The 13,977-nt window shown below is 37.4% G+C and overlaps 1 protein-coding gene across 1 annotated transcript in view; it reads left to right on the top strand.

The window, feature by feature from the left end:
• CFAP70 (cilia and flagella associated protein 70) overlaps positions 1–13,977 on the top strand; it is a 90,143-nt gene that overhangs the window by 60,696 nt on the left and 15,470 nt on the right. The window contains exons 21-24 of the mRNA XM_079718841.1: positions 10,077–10,235; positions 10,799–10,920; positions 12,388–12,540; positions 13,305–13,466. Of these exons, the coding sequence (XP_079574967.1) occupies positions 10,077–10,235; positions 10,799–10,920; positions 12,388–12,540; positions 13,305–13,466 (596 nt within the window). The remainder of the gene's footprint in view (positions 1–10,076; positions 10,236–10,798; positions 10,921–12,387; positions 12,541–13,304; positions 13,467–13,977) is intronic.

The raw sequence follows: 13,977 nt of genomic DNA, 5'->3' as shown, positions 1-13,977 counted from the left end.
ATAAACTGCACATATTTAATGTACAATTTGATGTTTTGACCTATGAACACACCCATGGAAACATCACCACAATCAAGATAATGAACATATCCAAAATGCCCAAAACTTCCCTTGTGCCCATTTGTAATCTCTTTCTCTTGCTCCTATTTCCAGATAACCACCAATCAACTTTCTATCACTATAGATGAGTTTGCATATTCTAGAATTAATCAGAATCACACAGTATATACTCTTTTTTGTCTGACTTCTTCCACTAAGCCTAATTATTTTGAGTTTCAAACATGTTGTTGCCCATATCAGTAGTTCGTCATTTTTTATTTCTAAATAGTATCCTGATGTACAGAGATACCACGGTATGTTTATTTAGTCACCTGTTGATATATATTTGGGTTGTTTCTAGTTTGGGACTATTAAAATAAAGCTGCTATGGATATTTGTGTACAAGTCTTTGTATAGACATATACTTTCATTATCTTGGGTAAATACTTAGAAGTTGAATAGCTGGGACCCTGGGTTATCTAACAGTATGTTTTTTATTTTCTAAATATTTGGGGATTTTTCCAGATGTCTTTGTTTTTTATTTTTAATTTAATTTCATTGTGATTAGAAAATGTGCTTTGCATGATTTGAATCCTTTTAAATTTATTTGGACTTGTTTTATGGTCTAGTGTTTGATCTGTCTTGATTCCATATACACTTGAAAAGAGTGTGTATTCTGCTGTCATTGAGTGGAGTGCTCTATAAGTAGGTTTAATTAGTCGATTGTGTTTTTCAACTCTACAAATGCTTTGTAGTTCTGTGCCTTTGAAGTTTTGTTTAAATAGTCCTTGCCTCAAGTCACATTTCCTTCAATTAACTTTATAATATTAGTTTTACATTTAGATCTTTTTTTAAATTTATTTTTATTTATTTATTTTTGGCCGCCTTGGGTCCTCGTTGCTGCACGCGGGCTTTCTCTAGTAGCGGTGAGCAGGGGCTACTCTTCATTGCAGCATGTGGGCTTCTCATTGTGGTGGCTTCTCGTTGCGGAGCATGGGCTCTAGGTGTGTGGGCTTCAGTAGTTGTGGCATGCGGCCTCAGTAGTTGTGGCTCACGGGCTCTAGAGCGCAGGCTCAGTAGTTGTGGCGCACAGGCTTAGTTGCTCCGCGGTATGTGGGATCTTCCCAGACCAGGTCTCAAACCCGTGTTCCCTGCATTGGCAGGCAGGTTCTTAACCACTACACCACCAGGGAAGTCCCTACTTAGATCTTTAATCTATCAGGATTCCATCTTTGACTGTGATGCAAAGTAGGCATCAAATTTTATTTTTCTCCACATGTAGATTTAGTTTTCTCAAAACCATCTATTAAACCATCATCTTTTATCCTTTGATTTAAGGTATATATGTCTCTGAGCGCTCTGTTCTGTCTCATTTGTCTGATCTTAAAACAATATCACACTCTCTTTATTGCTGTGGTGTTATAGTATGCCTTCGTATCTGGCATATGAGGTTCTCCCATTTACTTGCCTTTTTTATACCTGACTTACCTATTCATGAATGTTTATTCATCTGTATGAATTTTACAGTGAGTTTATCAAGTACATTAAAAATCCAGTTGGAAATTTTATTTGGACTGTACTGAATTTATAGATAAATTTAGGGATAATTAACATCTACATATTGTTAAACCATTCCATCCAAGTGTGTGGAGGATCTCTCCACTTACTCAGGTCGTCTTCTGGGTTCTTTATTAAAGTTATAACATTTTTTCCCAGTGAGGCCCTGTTTAAGTAATTTATAGATATTTTATAGATTCCATTGCTATCATAATAGTATCTTATTTTAATTATGTTTTCTAGTTGGTTATTGCTGTATTTTTTAGTGTATGCTGTTGATTTTCTACATTTTAGATTTTAGTGTATACTATTGTTTTTTAGATTGAACTTGTATATGACAATCTTGTTTGACTCTTATTGATTCAAGTAGATTATTAATTCTGTTATTTTTTTTCCAGAATATGATTATCATATCATCTGCCAGTAATGACAGTGTTATGTTTTCCTCCCAATCCTCATACTACTCATGTCTTTTTATTATCTACAATATGTTGTATATTAGTTGTGGTGTTCAGCGTTGTCTTCTTTCCTGTCTTAAGGGGAATGAGTTTAAAGTTTGCCTATTAAATATAAAATATGCTGTAAGCTTTTTCTGAAAAACCTTTACAGAATTAAGGAGGATCTCTTCTATTCTTAATTTCCAAAGAGTTTTTTTCATTAATAGGTGTTGATCTTTATCAAATTCTTTTTCTGCATCAGTTGAAAAAAATAAAATTATTTTCTCCTTTTATCTATTAATATAGTGAACAACATTGATAGATTTCTTTTATATTGAACAATCCTTGCAATAATTGGAAATCCTACTTGATCATAATGTATTAGTTTTTAATATACCTTTGGATTTGAATAGCTAATGCTTTATTTTGGATCTTTGCAACTATGTTCATAAATGAAATAGCCTGTGATTTTCTTTTGTCGTCTATTTTTTTTTTTTTTTGCGGTACGCAGGCCTCTCACTGCTGTGGCCTCTCCCGTTGTGGAGCACAGGCTCCGGACGCGCAGGCTCAGCGGCCATGGCTCACGGGCCCAGCCGCTCCGCGGTATGTGGGATCTTCCCAAACCGGGGCACGAACCCGTGTCCCCTGCATCGGCAGGCGGACTCCCAACCACTGCGCCACCAGGGAAGCCCCCTGTCGTCTATTTTTATAATCAAGGTTATTAGGCACCTTTCCTTTGCTCTTCTGTATCAACTTATATATGATACAATTGATTTTGACTTAAACATTTGGCAGAACTCAACCATAGAACAACTGGGACCTGGGGTTTTTGGCAAAGGAGGTATTGACTATCATTTCATTTTCTTAATCTTTAAGGATTTGCATTCTAAATTTCTTATTGTGTTATTCATGGTATTTTATACTTTTTAGAGTTCATCAATTTCATCTAGGTTTAAAAATTTTATTAGAATATGATTTTTCACATTAATCTTTTATTTTTAAATACACTTTATTTTTTAGAGCAGTTTTAGGTTCACAGCAAGATTAAAAGGAAAGTATAGAGATTTCACATATACTTCTTGCCTCCACACATGCATAGTCTTTCTTCCCCATTATCACCATGCCTGGTGACATATGATATGCAGTATCTTAAAAGCTTATGTGCCATCTGTATATCTTCTTTGGTGACATGTATGTTAAGGTCTTTGGCCACTTGTTAATCAAGTCGTTTATATTCTTATTGTTAGTTTTAAGAGTTCTTTGTATATTTTGATTAAGTCTTTTATCAGATGTGTCTTTTGCAAACATTTTCTCCCAGTCCTATGGCTTGTCTTCTCATTCTCTTCACATTGTCCTTTGCAGAGCCTGAGTTTTTAGTTTCAGTGAAGTCCAGCTTGTCAATTCCTTCTTTCATGGGTCATGCCTTTGGTGTTCTATCTAAAAAGCCATACTCAATGTCATCTAGGTTTTCTCTTATGTTATCTTCTAGGAGTTTTATAGTTTTTGCATTTTACACTTAGTTCTGTGATCCATTTTGAGTTAATTTTTGTGATGTTATGATGTCTGTGTTGTCTAGATTCATTTTTTTGCATGTAGATGTCCAGTTGCTCCACTGCTATTTGCTGAAAAGTCTATCTTTGCTCAATTGTATTATCTTTGTTTTTTGTCAAAGATTAGTTTATATTTATGTGGGTCTATTTCTGGGCTCCCTATTCTGTTCCACCAATCTATTTGTCTATTCTTTTGGCAGTACCACGCTGTCTTGATTATTGCAGCTTTATAGTGAGTCTTGAAGTCAGGTAGGGTCAGTTCTCCAACTTTGTTCTCCTTAAATATTATGTTAGCTGTTCTGTGTCTTTTGCCTCTCCATATACACTTTAGAATCAGTTTTTTGATATCCACAGAATAACTTTCTGGGATTTGATTGGGATTGCATTGAATCCATAGATCAAATTGGAGGAGAACTGACATCCTGATGATAGTGAATCTTCCTATCCATTAACATGAACTATCTTTCCATTTATTTAGTTCTTTTTTGATTTAGTTCATCATAGATTGTAGTTTTCCTTATACAGAACTTGTATATATTTTGTCAGATTTATACCTAAGTTTTTCATTTTGGGGATGCCAATATAGATAGTGTTGTGCTTAAATTTCAAATTGCACTTATTTGTTGCTGGTATATAGATTAACTTTTGTATATTAACCTTGTGTCCTGCAATTTTGCTATAATTGCTTATTAGTTCCAGGAGTATTTTTGGTCACTTCTTTTGGACTTCTACATAGACAATCATATCTTTTGCAAACAAAGACAGTTGTATTTCTTCCTTCTCAATTTGTATTCCTTCCTTCCCAATTTGTATTTCTTTTATTTCTTTTTCTTGTCTTGTTGCATTAGCTAGGACTTACAGTATGATGTATGATGTTGAAAAGCAGTGGTGAGAAGAGACATCCTTCCCTTGTTTCTGATCTTGTGGGAAAACTTCAAGTTTCTTACCACTAAGTATGATGATAGCTATAGTTTTTTGTAGATATTCTTTTTTTTTTTTTTTTTTTTTTTTTTTGCGGTACGCGGGCCTCTCACTGTCGTGGCTTCTCCCGTTGTGGAGCACAGGCTCCAGATGCGCAGGCTCAGCGGCCACGGCTCACGGGCCCAGCCGCTTCGCGGCATGTGGGATCTTCCCGGACCGGGGCACGAACCCGTGTCCCCTGCATCGGCAGGCGGACTCTCAACCACTGCACCACCAGGGAAGCCCTGTAGATATTCTTGATCAAGTCCAGGAAGTTTCCCTCAATTCCTAGTTTACTGAGAGTTTTTATCTTGAAGAGGCGTTAGATTTTGTCAAATGATTTTTCTGCATCTATTGATATGATCATATGATTTTCTTCTTTAGCCTGTTGATATTCTGGATTACATTAGTCAATTTTTGAATGTTCAACCAGCCTTGCATACCTACGTTAAATCCTATTTGGCCATGGTGTATAATTCTTTTATATATTGTTGAATTTGATTTGCTAATATTTTGTTGACAATTTTTGAGTCTATGTTCATGAGAGATAATAGTCTGTAGTTTTCTTGTCTTGTAAAGTCTTTGTCTGGTTTTGGTATTAGGAAAATGTTGCCCTCATAGAATGACTTAGGAAGTATTCCTTCTGCTTCTGTCCTCTTAAACATATTGTATAGAAATGGTATAATTTCTTCTTTAAATGTTTGGGAGAATTCACCAGTGAACCCATCTGACCCTCGTATTTTCTGTATTGGAAGGTTATTAATTACTGATTCAGTATATTTAATAGATTCAGTATATTTAATAGATATAGTCCTATTCAGATTGTCTGTTTCTCCTTGTGTAAGTTTTGGAAGATTATGTTTTTTAGGAAGTTGGTCCATTTCATCTAGGTTATTAAATTTTGGGCACATAAGTGTTCATAATATTCCTTTACTATCTTTTTTAAAAATTAATTTATTTATTTATTTATTTGGCTGCATTGGGTCTTCGTTGCTGCATGTGGGCTTTCTCTAGTTGCGGCGAGCGGGGGCTACTCTTTGTTGCAGTGTGCGGGCTTCTCATTGCAGTGGCTTCTCTTGTTGCAGAGCATGGGCGCTAGGTGCGTGCACTTCAGTAGTGTGGCACGAGGGTTCAGTAGTTGTGGCTCGTGGGCTCTAGAGTGCAGGCTCAGTAGTTGTGGCACACAGGCTTAGTTGTTCTGCGGCATGTGGGATCTTCCTGGACCAGGGCTCGAACCCATGTCCCCTGCATTGGCAGGCGGATTCTTAACCACTGCGCCACCAGGGAAGCCCTTTACTATCTTTTTAATGTCCATGGGATCTGTAGTGATATCTCTTCTTTCATTTCTGATATTAGTAATATGTCCTCTTTTTCTTTCTTTTTTTTTTTTGTTTTTTAGTTAGCCTGGCTAACGGCTTATTGATTTTATTGATCTTTTCAAAGAGCCAACTTTTGGTTTCATTAATCTTCTCTATTAATTTTCAATTTTAGTTTTATTGATTTCTGCTTATATATTTATTATATCTTTTCTTTTAACTTTGTATTTAATGAAAAATTCTCAACAACATATTAGCAAACCAAATCCAACAACACATAAAAAAAGATCATACACTATGACCAAGTGGGATTTATCCCAAGTTCACAAGGACGGTTCAACATATGTAAATCAATCAATGTGATACACCACATCAACGAAAGACAAAAACTACATGATCATCTCAATAGATGCAGAAAAAACATTTGACAAAATTCAACATCCATTCATGATAAAAACTCTTACCAAAGTGGGTATACAGGGAACATATCTCAACATAATAAAAGCTATTTATGACAAACCCACAGCTAATATAATACTCAACAGTGAAAAGCTAAAAGCCTTCCCACTAAAATCTGGAACAAGACAAGGATGCCCACTCTTACCCCTTCTATTCAACATGGTATCGGAAGTCCTAGCCACAGCAATCAGACAAGAAAAAGAAATAAAATGTATCCAGATTGGAAGGGAAGAGGTATAATTGTCATTATATGCACATGACATGATACTATATGGAGAAAACCCTAAAGATTTCACACAAAAACTTCTAGAACTGATAAACAAATTCAGCAAGGTAGCAGAATACAAGATTGACATACAGAAATCTGTTGCATTTCTTTACACTAACAATGAAATATCAGAAAGGGAAAGTCAGAACAAAACAAAACAAAAAACAATCCTTTTAAAATCATATCCAAAAAACAAACAAAAAAATACATAGGAATAATCCTGACCAAGGAGGTGAGAGACTTATCTGCTGAGAACTATAAAAAACTGATAAAGGCAACTGAAGATGATTCAAAGAAGTGGAAAGATTGCTTATCTACACTTTTTAAAGTTCTTTTACTGAGGTTATGTCTTGTTCTTTCATTGGTAACATATTCATCTGTCTCTTCATTTTGCCCAATTCTCTGTTTATTTCTATGTGGTAGGCAGGTAAGTTGGTTACATTTCCCAATCTTGAAGAAGTGGCCTTATGTAGGAGATGTCCAGTGGGGCCCAGCAGGGCACTCGTTTCTGGTCACCAGAGCTATATGCTCTAGAGGTATCCTGTATGTAGGCTGCATGCACTCTTCTTTTGTGGCAAGGTGAACTAATGTGGGCATGCTGATAGGCGGGGCTGGGCCCTGGCCCAGTTGTCTGTGAGGCAGTGCCTCATGTGGTGGCTGAGGGCCCACTGGAGGGCACAGTAGGCTTCCTGTGTGGTTGGCTGTGCAGCCCTGGGGGGACTTGGGGCTGGTGCTGGCCCACTGGTGGGCTAGGCTGTATCCCTGTGCAGCTATTTGTGAGCTCCAGGAGGGCTCATGGCTTGTGCCAACCCACTGGTGGGTGGGGTCAGTCCCCGGTGGTAATAAGCTAGAGGGAGGATTCTAAAATGGCACTTGCCAGTACCACTGTTATCATGGTAGAATGATCCCCAAATGGCTGTCAACAGTGTCTCCATCCCCAGAGGGAGTACCAGTTGCCTCCTGCCTTCCAGTAGGCTCTCCAAGATCAGCAAGTGGGTCTGACCCAGGCTTCTTTCAAACTACTGCCTCTGCACTGGGACTGGGAGCATGAGAGATTTTGTGCACTCCCTTTAAAATTGGAGTCTCTGTTTCCTATAGTCCTTCAGCTCTCCTGATCCTAAGCCCCAGCGGTTTTCAGAGCCAGATGTTCTGGGGGCTTGTCTTCCTGGTTCAGGATCCCTAGTTTGAGGAGCCTGATATAAGACTATGACCCCTCACTCCTTGGGGAGGACCTCTATGATTGTGATATTCCTCTCGTATGTCGGTCACTAACCTGAGGGTGTGGGTCCTGACTGTACCATGTCCCTGTCCCTCCTACCATCTCACTGTGGTTCCTTTTTTAAGTCTTTGGTGTGGAAAATATTTTCTTCTAGTCTCCGTGTCATTTTCATAGATAGTTGTTCTGTAAGTGGTTGTAATTTTGGTGTGTCCATGGGAGGCAGTGAGTTCAGGGTCTTCCTACTCTGCCATTTTGGCCACCTCTCCAGTTTCTTTTTTTTTCATTAAGATCATCACTTCTCAATGATCAGTCTGCATATTTAACCATTCTCTTTTCTTGAAATACATGTTGGATTAACTCCATCTCCAATAGTTTGGGTTTCCTTTGGTTGCTTCACTTTCTTGTCACACCCATTAGATGTAATCATTTCCCAGTAATACTGTAATACTTTTTACAGTATTAAAAGTAAATTAGAGTAAATTATTTCCTGAGAACCCCACAGTTATATAGCTAGTCTCGCCACTGATCTGCTCTGAGGCATTTAACCTCTCTTAACCTTGGTTTCCTTATTTAGAGGAGGTGGCTGTTGAGCTTTACCTAAATCATAGAGTGAGTGCAAGTAATTGTTTACTGAGAATTCTAAGAAAGGGTAATGGAAAATGTCAAGTATAAATGAAAGAGTTATAACTGCTCTCCTCTCTTGAAGGAATTACAGTTCACTCATTGAACTATTATTTTTAAAACTTCTACCTTTTTAAAAAAAGAGCTGTTTAAATATAAATACATAAATGAATATATATGGTATTTTGATTTGTTATCTCAATAGTGATTTTGAATTAACTGAAGCATACAGCATAAACATGTTTTTTATTACATGTAAATAGTAGGTTACTGTAATCATTTCCCAGTAATACTTTCTAAGAGCTCACCTACCCTCACAGTTTCTATTTTCACTTCTGATAACTGTCAGATTTCTATCTTTAACCTTGACATCCCTCCAGAATCCAGCAGTTGGATTTTTCCACTAGTTAACTCATCTCCTCATATCTCAAACTGACTCTACATCATTATATTAGGCACCCAAGCTCATGATCTCAGAGTCATCCCTGCTTCTTCTTGCTTGCTTGCTTGCTTGAGCTTCCCCCGATCCCAATATCAAGTTGATTTCCCAGACCAGTTGGTTTTCTTTCAAAATGCTCCCTACGTCTTCCTTTTATGTTTCCACTACTCTCCCTTACCAATATCCAGAATGTTATAACAGCCTTATTACAGACTTCTTTGTCTCCATCAACATTTTTTTCTCCTTGCTGCATAGTACTGCTAGAGTAATCTTCATAAAATCCCACTTTCATCCTCTGATTTTTCTGCTCAAAACTCTTTATTGTAAACCTCTTCTTTTTCCTACAGAAGAAAACTCCTAGCATTCAAATATCAATATAGTCTTAGCCCCCAACCTACCTTTCCTTAATTTTTACTATGCAATCCTCAGTACCCATAAAAATAATTAGCTTGCTACTTCCATGCTTTAGCCCCTACCTCTCTACCTATCCAACTTCTACCTATTTTTCAAAGCCATATCTTTTTCTCTAGCTGAGAGTGACCTCTTCTGATTCAGAACCAGCTGGCACTGATCATTTCCTAACCGGCATTACTTTTTATTTTTATTCCTAAAACATTTGTTTATGTGAGAGGCAGCTTGGAATGTTTAAGAGCTTCAGCAAATTTTTTAACTTTTCTGTGGTTCACTTTGTTTAATGGAGCATAATAAGTATATCTCATAGTGTTGTAAAAAACAAATAAGATTGTACATTACAATCCTTAATATAATACCTGGCATACAGCCATGTTCATATATAACTGCTTATGATATTGATGATGGTGATTTTTGAACAGTGAAATAAAATAGAATTCCTGTCCTTAAATGGTTTTAATATTATCTAAAAATATGTTAATCTTCTCCTCTGGATTCTTGAGATTCTAGGCTTAGCATATAACTTTTGTAATAGGTATTTGTTTGACACTATCATGACTTGGGCTGGCAGAAGGGTTTGACTAGGGGGTCATAGCGGCAGGAGCTGTGCTGTCTGTTTAGCTTGCACTCTTTAAATTATTCAGAAATATAAAAAAGCTGGAAAACAAGTCTTTCCATGCAATATTTAGGGGTTATGTTTCCTATGCTTTGGAAATTAATTGTATTTATCTCCTGTAATAACCTTTTAATATACAATGTAGGAAGGTAGGTTTTTTCTCATTAAAATTTAATCTTTATAGGACTAGGAGCTCCATTATCCATTCTAGATGAATTTCTTGATGAATCCTCTAACCTGCAGTCTGAGTCACATGAACCCATTTTGTCTGTACGGTCTCAGGATCCAACTACCAGCCCAAAACCATCCAACACATTTATCAAGGAGATACCATCAAAAAAAGGTAATTAGAATAAAGATTTCCACTTGGAAGAAGGGGATAAACGAACTAGACAATGTTGAAAACTCTTTTGATGACCAAAATGGCAATCTTAACTTGTTTGAAGTTGATTAGTTTATCTGTAATATTGTCTAAATTCCTTCATGTAAGGCTAGACTCTGAAATCCAATCTCAGTAATGCAACTCTTTCTATAGTGAGGATTTACATTTAGCTCAGAGAAGTAGCCAACTACAGATCTATGATTTTCTGTTAATGAATTTTCATTTTTACAGTATCTAAAGATTTGGAGTATCTACAAATCTGTTTCACATTCAGAAAGATCTGAATACTTTTTTTAAAAAAAAGCTTTTATTTCATTCAACTTGCATTTGGAACCACCAGTAGAATAACCTCGAGAACTTTTGAGATCTCCTCTTTGGGGGCCATTGCTATAGAATAATCTATTGCTTTCAAGATTATAATTTCTCTCATGTATTAGAGTAGAATACTCTCCCTGCTATGTGTCTGAGCTTCTGAATTTTTCCTTTATATCTAATTGTCTATTATTTTTATATCATATTTTCAGAAGCATCAAAATGTCAAGAGTCATCGACTTGTCTGCATCCCACCCTTTATAGTGTTTCCCAAACTCCTGCCACCATCTTCATGGAGACCATACGCTTCTTGATGAAGGTCAATGCTGTGCAGGTCAGAATATTTGAAAAAGGGCAAGTAGAGGGAAAGATTTTAATGAACTACTTATTCTCTCATAGTGATGTCTTCGCAAGCTTAAATGTGTATGATGCAGAAATCAAACATGCTTTGAGAGCACACTATAGACACAATGGAATAAACATTCAAACATGAACTACTCTCTGCAGAGGGCATCAGGAGACCTCACTGCAAGTCTGCTCCCTATAGAATACCAGCAAAGCGAAATCAGACTCTGAGTCATTTGTAGCCTGATGTTACTTTATTGTGGGAACTCATGTTATGTGAGTGTTGGGGGTTCACAGAAGCCTAAGCACACCCTTCTTCCCTTCCAGGTTCTGAACCAATTGGAAACAGATACACAGTGCTATATGGGGGGATAAAAATACTAATTTTTTATTGGTATAACTGGGCTGGATATGTGACTGGTCCCAGATTTGATTTACCCATGCAGTCACAGGTGGAACAGCTGGAGAACTGCAGTCTCCTCCCAGAGAAGAAGAGCATTCTGTAAGGCCTACCTACCACATAGGAAATGAGAAACATATCCATGAAGCGAGCAGTAAGAGAGAGAGCAAGATCCAGGAGGCAAGAGATTTGGCCCTCAACCTATAGAATGCATGTCCCACTTGAGGATGGGCAACTCAAGATAGGGCAAGAATTATGAACTAGGTGGGAGTGGGCCACATTAAACAGGAGGCTTTAATATACTAACCTTTCACAATAGAGAAACAGGCTCTCTGTCTCCCTAATTAAATAAATCACTTTTCCCCCATGTCCAAGAGTCAGTACGCAGGTAGAGGGAACAGCTGCAGAGCCTCCCCCCCCAGTATTTTCCTAAGAAGGTATCATTATTAGTGGAAGTTTCTATATTATAGGCTGAGATGAGAACAGAGGGAGAAGAAGGGTTTCCCCTCTTCTTAGCAAGTACATATGACTTTGTCAAATTTGCAGGCCGTATATCATATTAAAAACAAAGTATAGCCCAAAGTATAAAACTGGTGAACATAACAAATGCTTGAGAGTGTGTCAGAAACAGACATTTATGTTTCTAAGATCCTGAGTTTAGAATTTTAGAAAGGGAGGTTTTGCCTCACTCTAAGTTTCCGTATAAATACAAATGCCTGAAAATGTTACCTCGTATGAAAATGGGGTGGTTGATGAAATGCCTTTGTCTGCTACACAACAGGCTAAAACTCATCTAGTATGACCAGCAAGACCAGAATTATACAGTACTGTAGATAATTCACTTGGAAATGTTACTACATGAATAGCTGGTAATGGAACCATGATATGCTGAATGTTTATAATTCACCTCTAACCTTTTGAAATTGATAATCATTTCATTCTATAATATGTTTCTTATTATTTATTATCAGAGACATAATCTTCAACCGTGAGAGCTATGGAATTGACACCATGCAGTCATTTACATGTTTCTTATAATCTGAGTTTTCCTTGCAGTATGTACACAGAGTGCTTGCACATGAGCTATTATGCCCTCATGGAGGCCCCAGCTGTGAGTATTACTTGGTGCTGGCCCAGACACACCTACTCAAGAAGGATTTTGCTAAAGCAGAAGAATACCTTCAACAAGCAGCCCAGATGGACTACCTGGTAATAACTTTTGCTAGAGCGTCTTAAGTTTAGTTTGGAGAAGGGACAAGTAGGCCTTCTTAAAGGTGGTGATGCCATATCACAGGTAGATTTCTGGTTACCAGAGGTGGGGGTCATCAGCTGTCAGTAAACTCATTTATCTAATTTCCTTCCATTTGTTTCTCTTAATCAATCATGACTTTTACAAAGGACAGAGAAAGGATAAGGACAGCTCTTTAGCGGACACTTTATCTATTTCAAGTTTCCTGAACTTCTACTTTCTCATTGTGAACATCATCATGGTTATGCATGAATATTTTTCTTAATATTTTCCCCAAAGACAAAACGGCTTTGAAGAATGCAAGAAAAAAATGAGAGGGCAGTCCTAAAACAGTTATCTCCCAGTGCAACTGAATGGCCCTCTTTCAAATTTGCAAAAGAACATGGACTTCATCTAAATTTAAATGTTAAACAAAGATCATTAATGTACTTTTTTTTTTTTTTTTTTTTTTTTTTTTTTTTTTTTTTTTTTGCGTTACACGGGCTTCTCACTGCTGTGGCCCCTCCCATTGCGGAGCACAGGCTCCTGGATGCGCAGGCTCAGCGGCCATGGCGCACGGACCCAGCCGCTCCGCGGCATGTGGGATCTTCCCAGACCGGGGCACGAACCCGCATCCCCTGCATCGGCAGGCGGACTCTCAACCACTGCGCCACCAGGGAAGCCCCATTAATGTACTTTTAAATACCACCTCATCCCATGTACTACTTGTTCTTCACTTTCTTAGAACCCTAACATCTGGGGCATGAAGGGCCATCTCTATTTTCTGAGTGGAAATCGTGCTGAGGCCAAGGCATGCTATGAGCGAACCATTAGTTTTGTAGTGGATGCTTCTGAGATGCACTTCATCTTCCTGCGACTGGGGCAGATATATCTAGAAGAGAAAGAGGTGAGGAATAGAGATGGGGAGTAACTATGTAAATCAGGTCATTGTCTGGGATCTTTGTGGAGTGAGAATAGTAATATGATAATGACATTTTTACATCCAAAGGTAAAGTGACTTGCCCAACATCAGATAACCAGTAATTAATAGAAGCAGGATTCAAACCCAGGCAGTCTAATACTAGAGTCTGTGGTTTTAACCATTATGATACTAAAAAAGTTGTTAAGAACTCAGTATTATTTTAGCTATTATTTTAGCTTTCTTTTATTAAAAGCAGTAGAAGCATTCTTAGCTTGACTTAACTAACAGAAAGGTACCACTCTGGTCGGGGATGTTGATAATGGGAGAGGCTATGCATGTGTGGGGACAGTGGGTAAGTGGAAAATCTCTGTTCTTTCCTCTCAATTTTGCTGTGAACATAAAACTTCTCTTAAAAAGTTGTCTTAAAATATATATATATTTAAAGTATATATATAAAATATATTTAAATATATATATACACACACATATATATACA

The sequence above is a fragment of the Hyperoodon ampullatus genome (genome assembly GCF_949752795.1).
Source record: "Hyperoodon ampullatus genome assembly, chromosome: 1".
NCBI classification, from domain to species: Eukaryota; Metazoa; Chordata; class Mammalia; order Artiodactyla; family Ziphiidae; genus Hyperoodon; species Hyperoodon ampullatus.
Note: the sequence above shows the minus strand (reverse complement) of the source record. Positions and strands in the feature narration are given on the sequence as shown.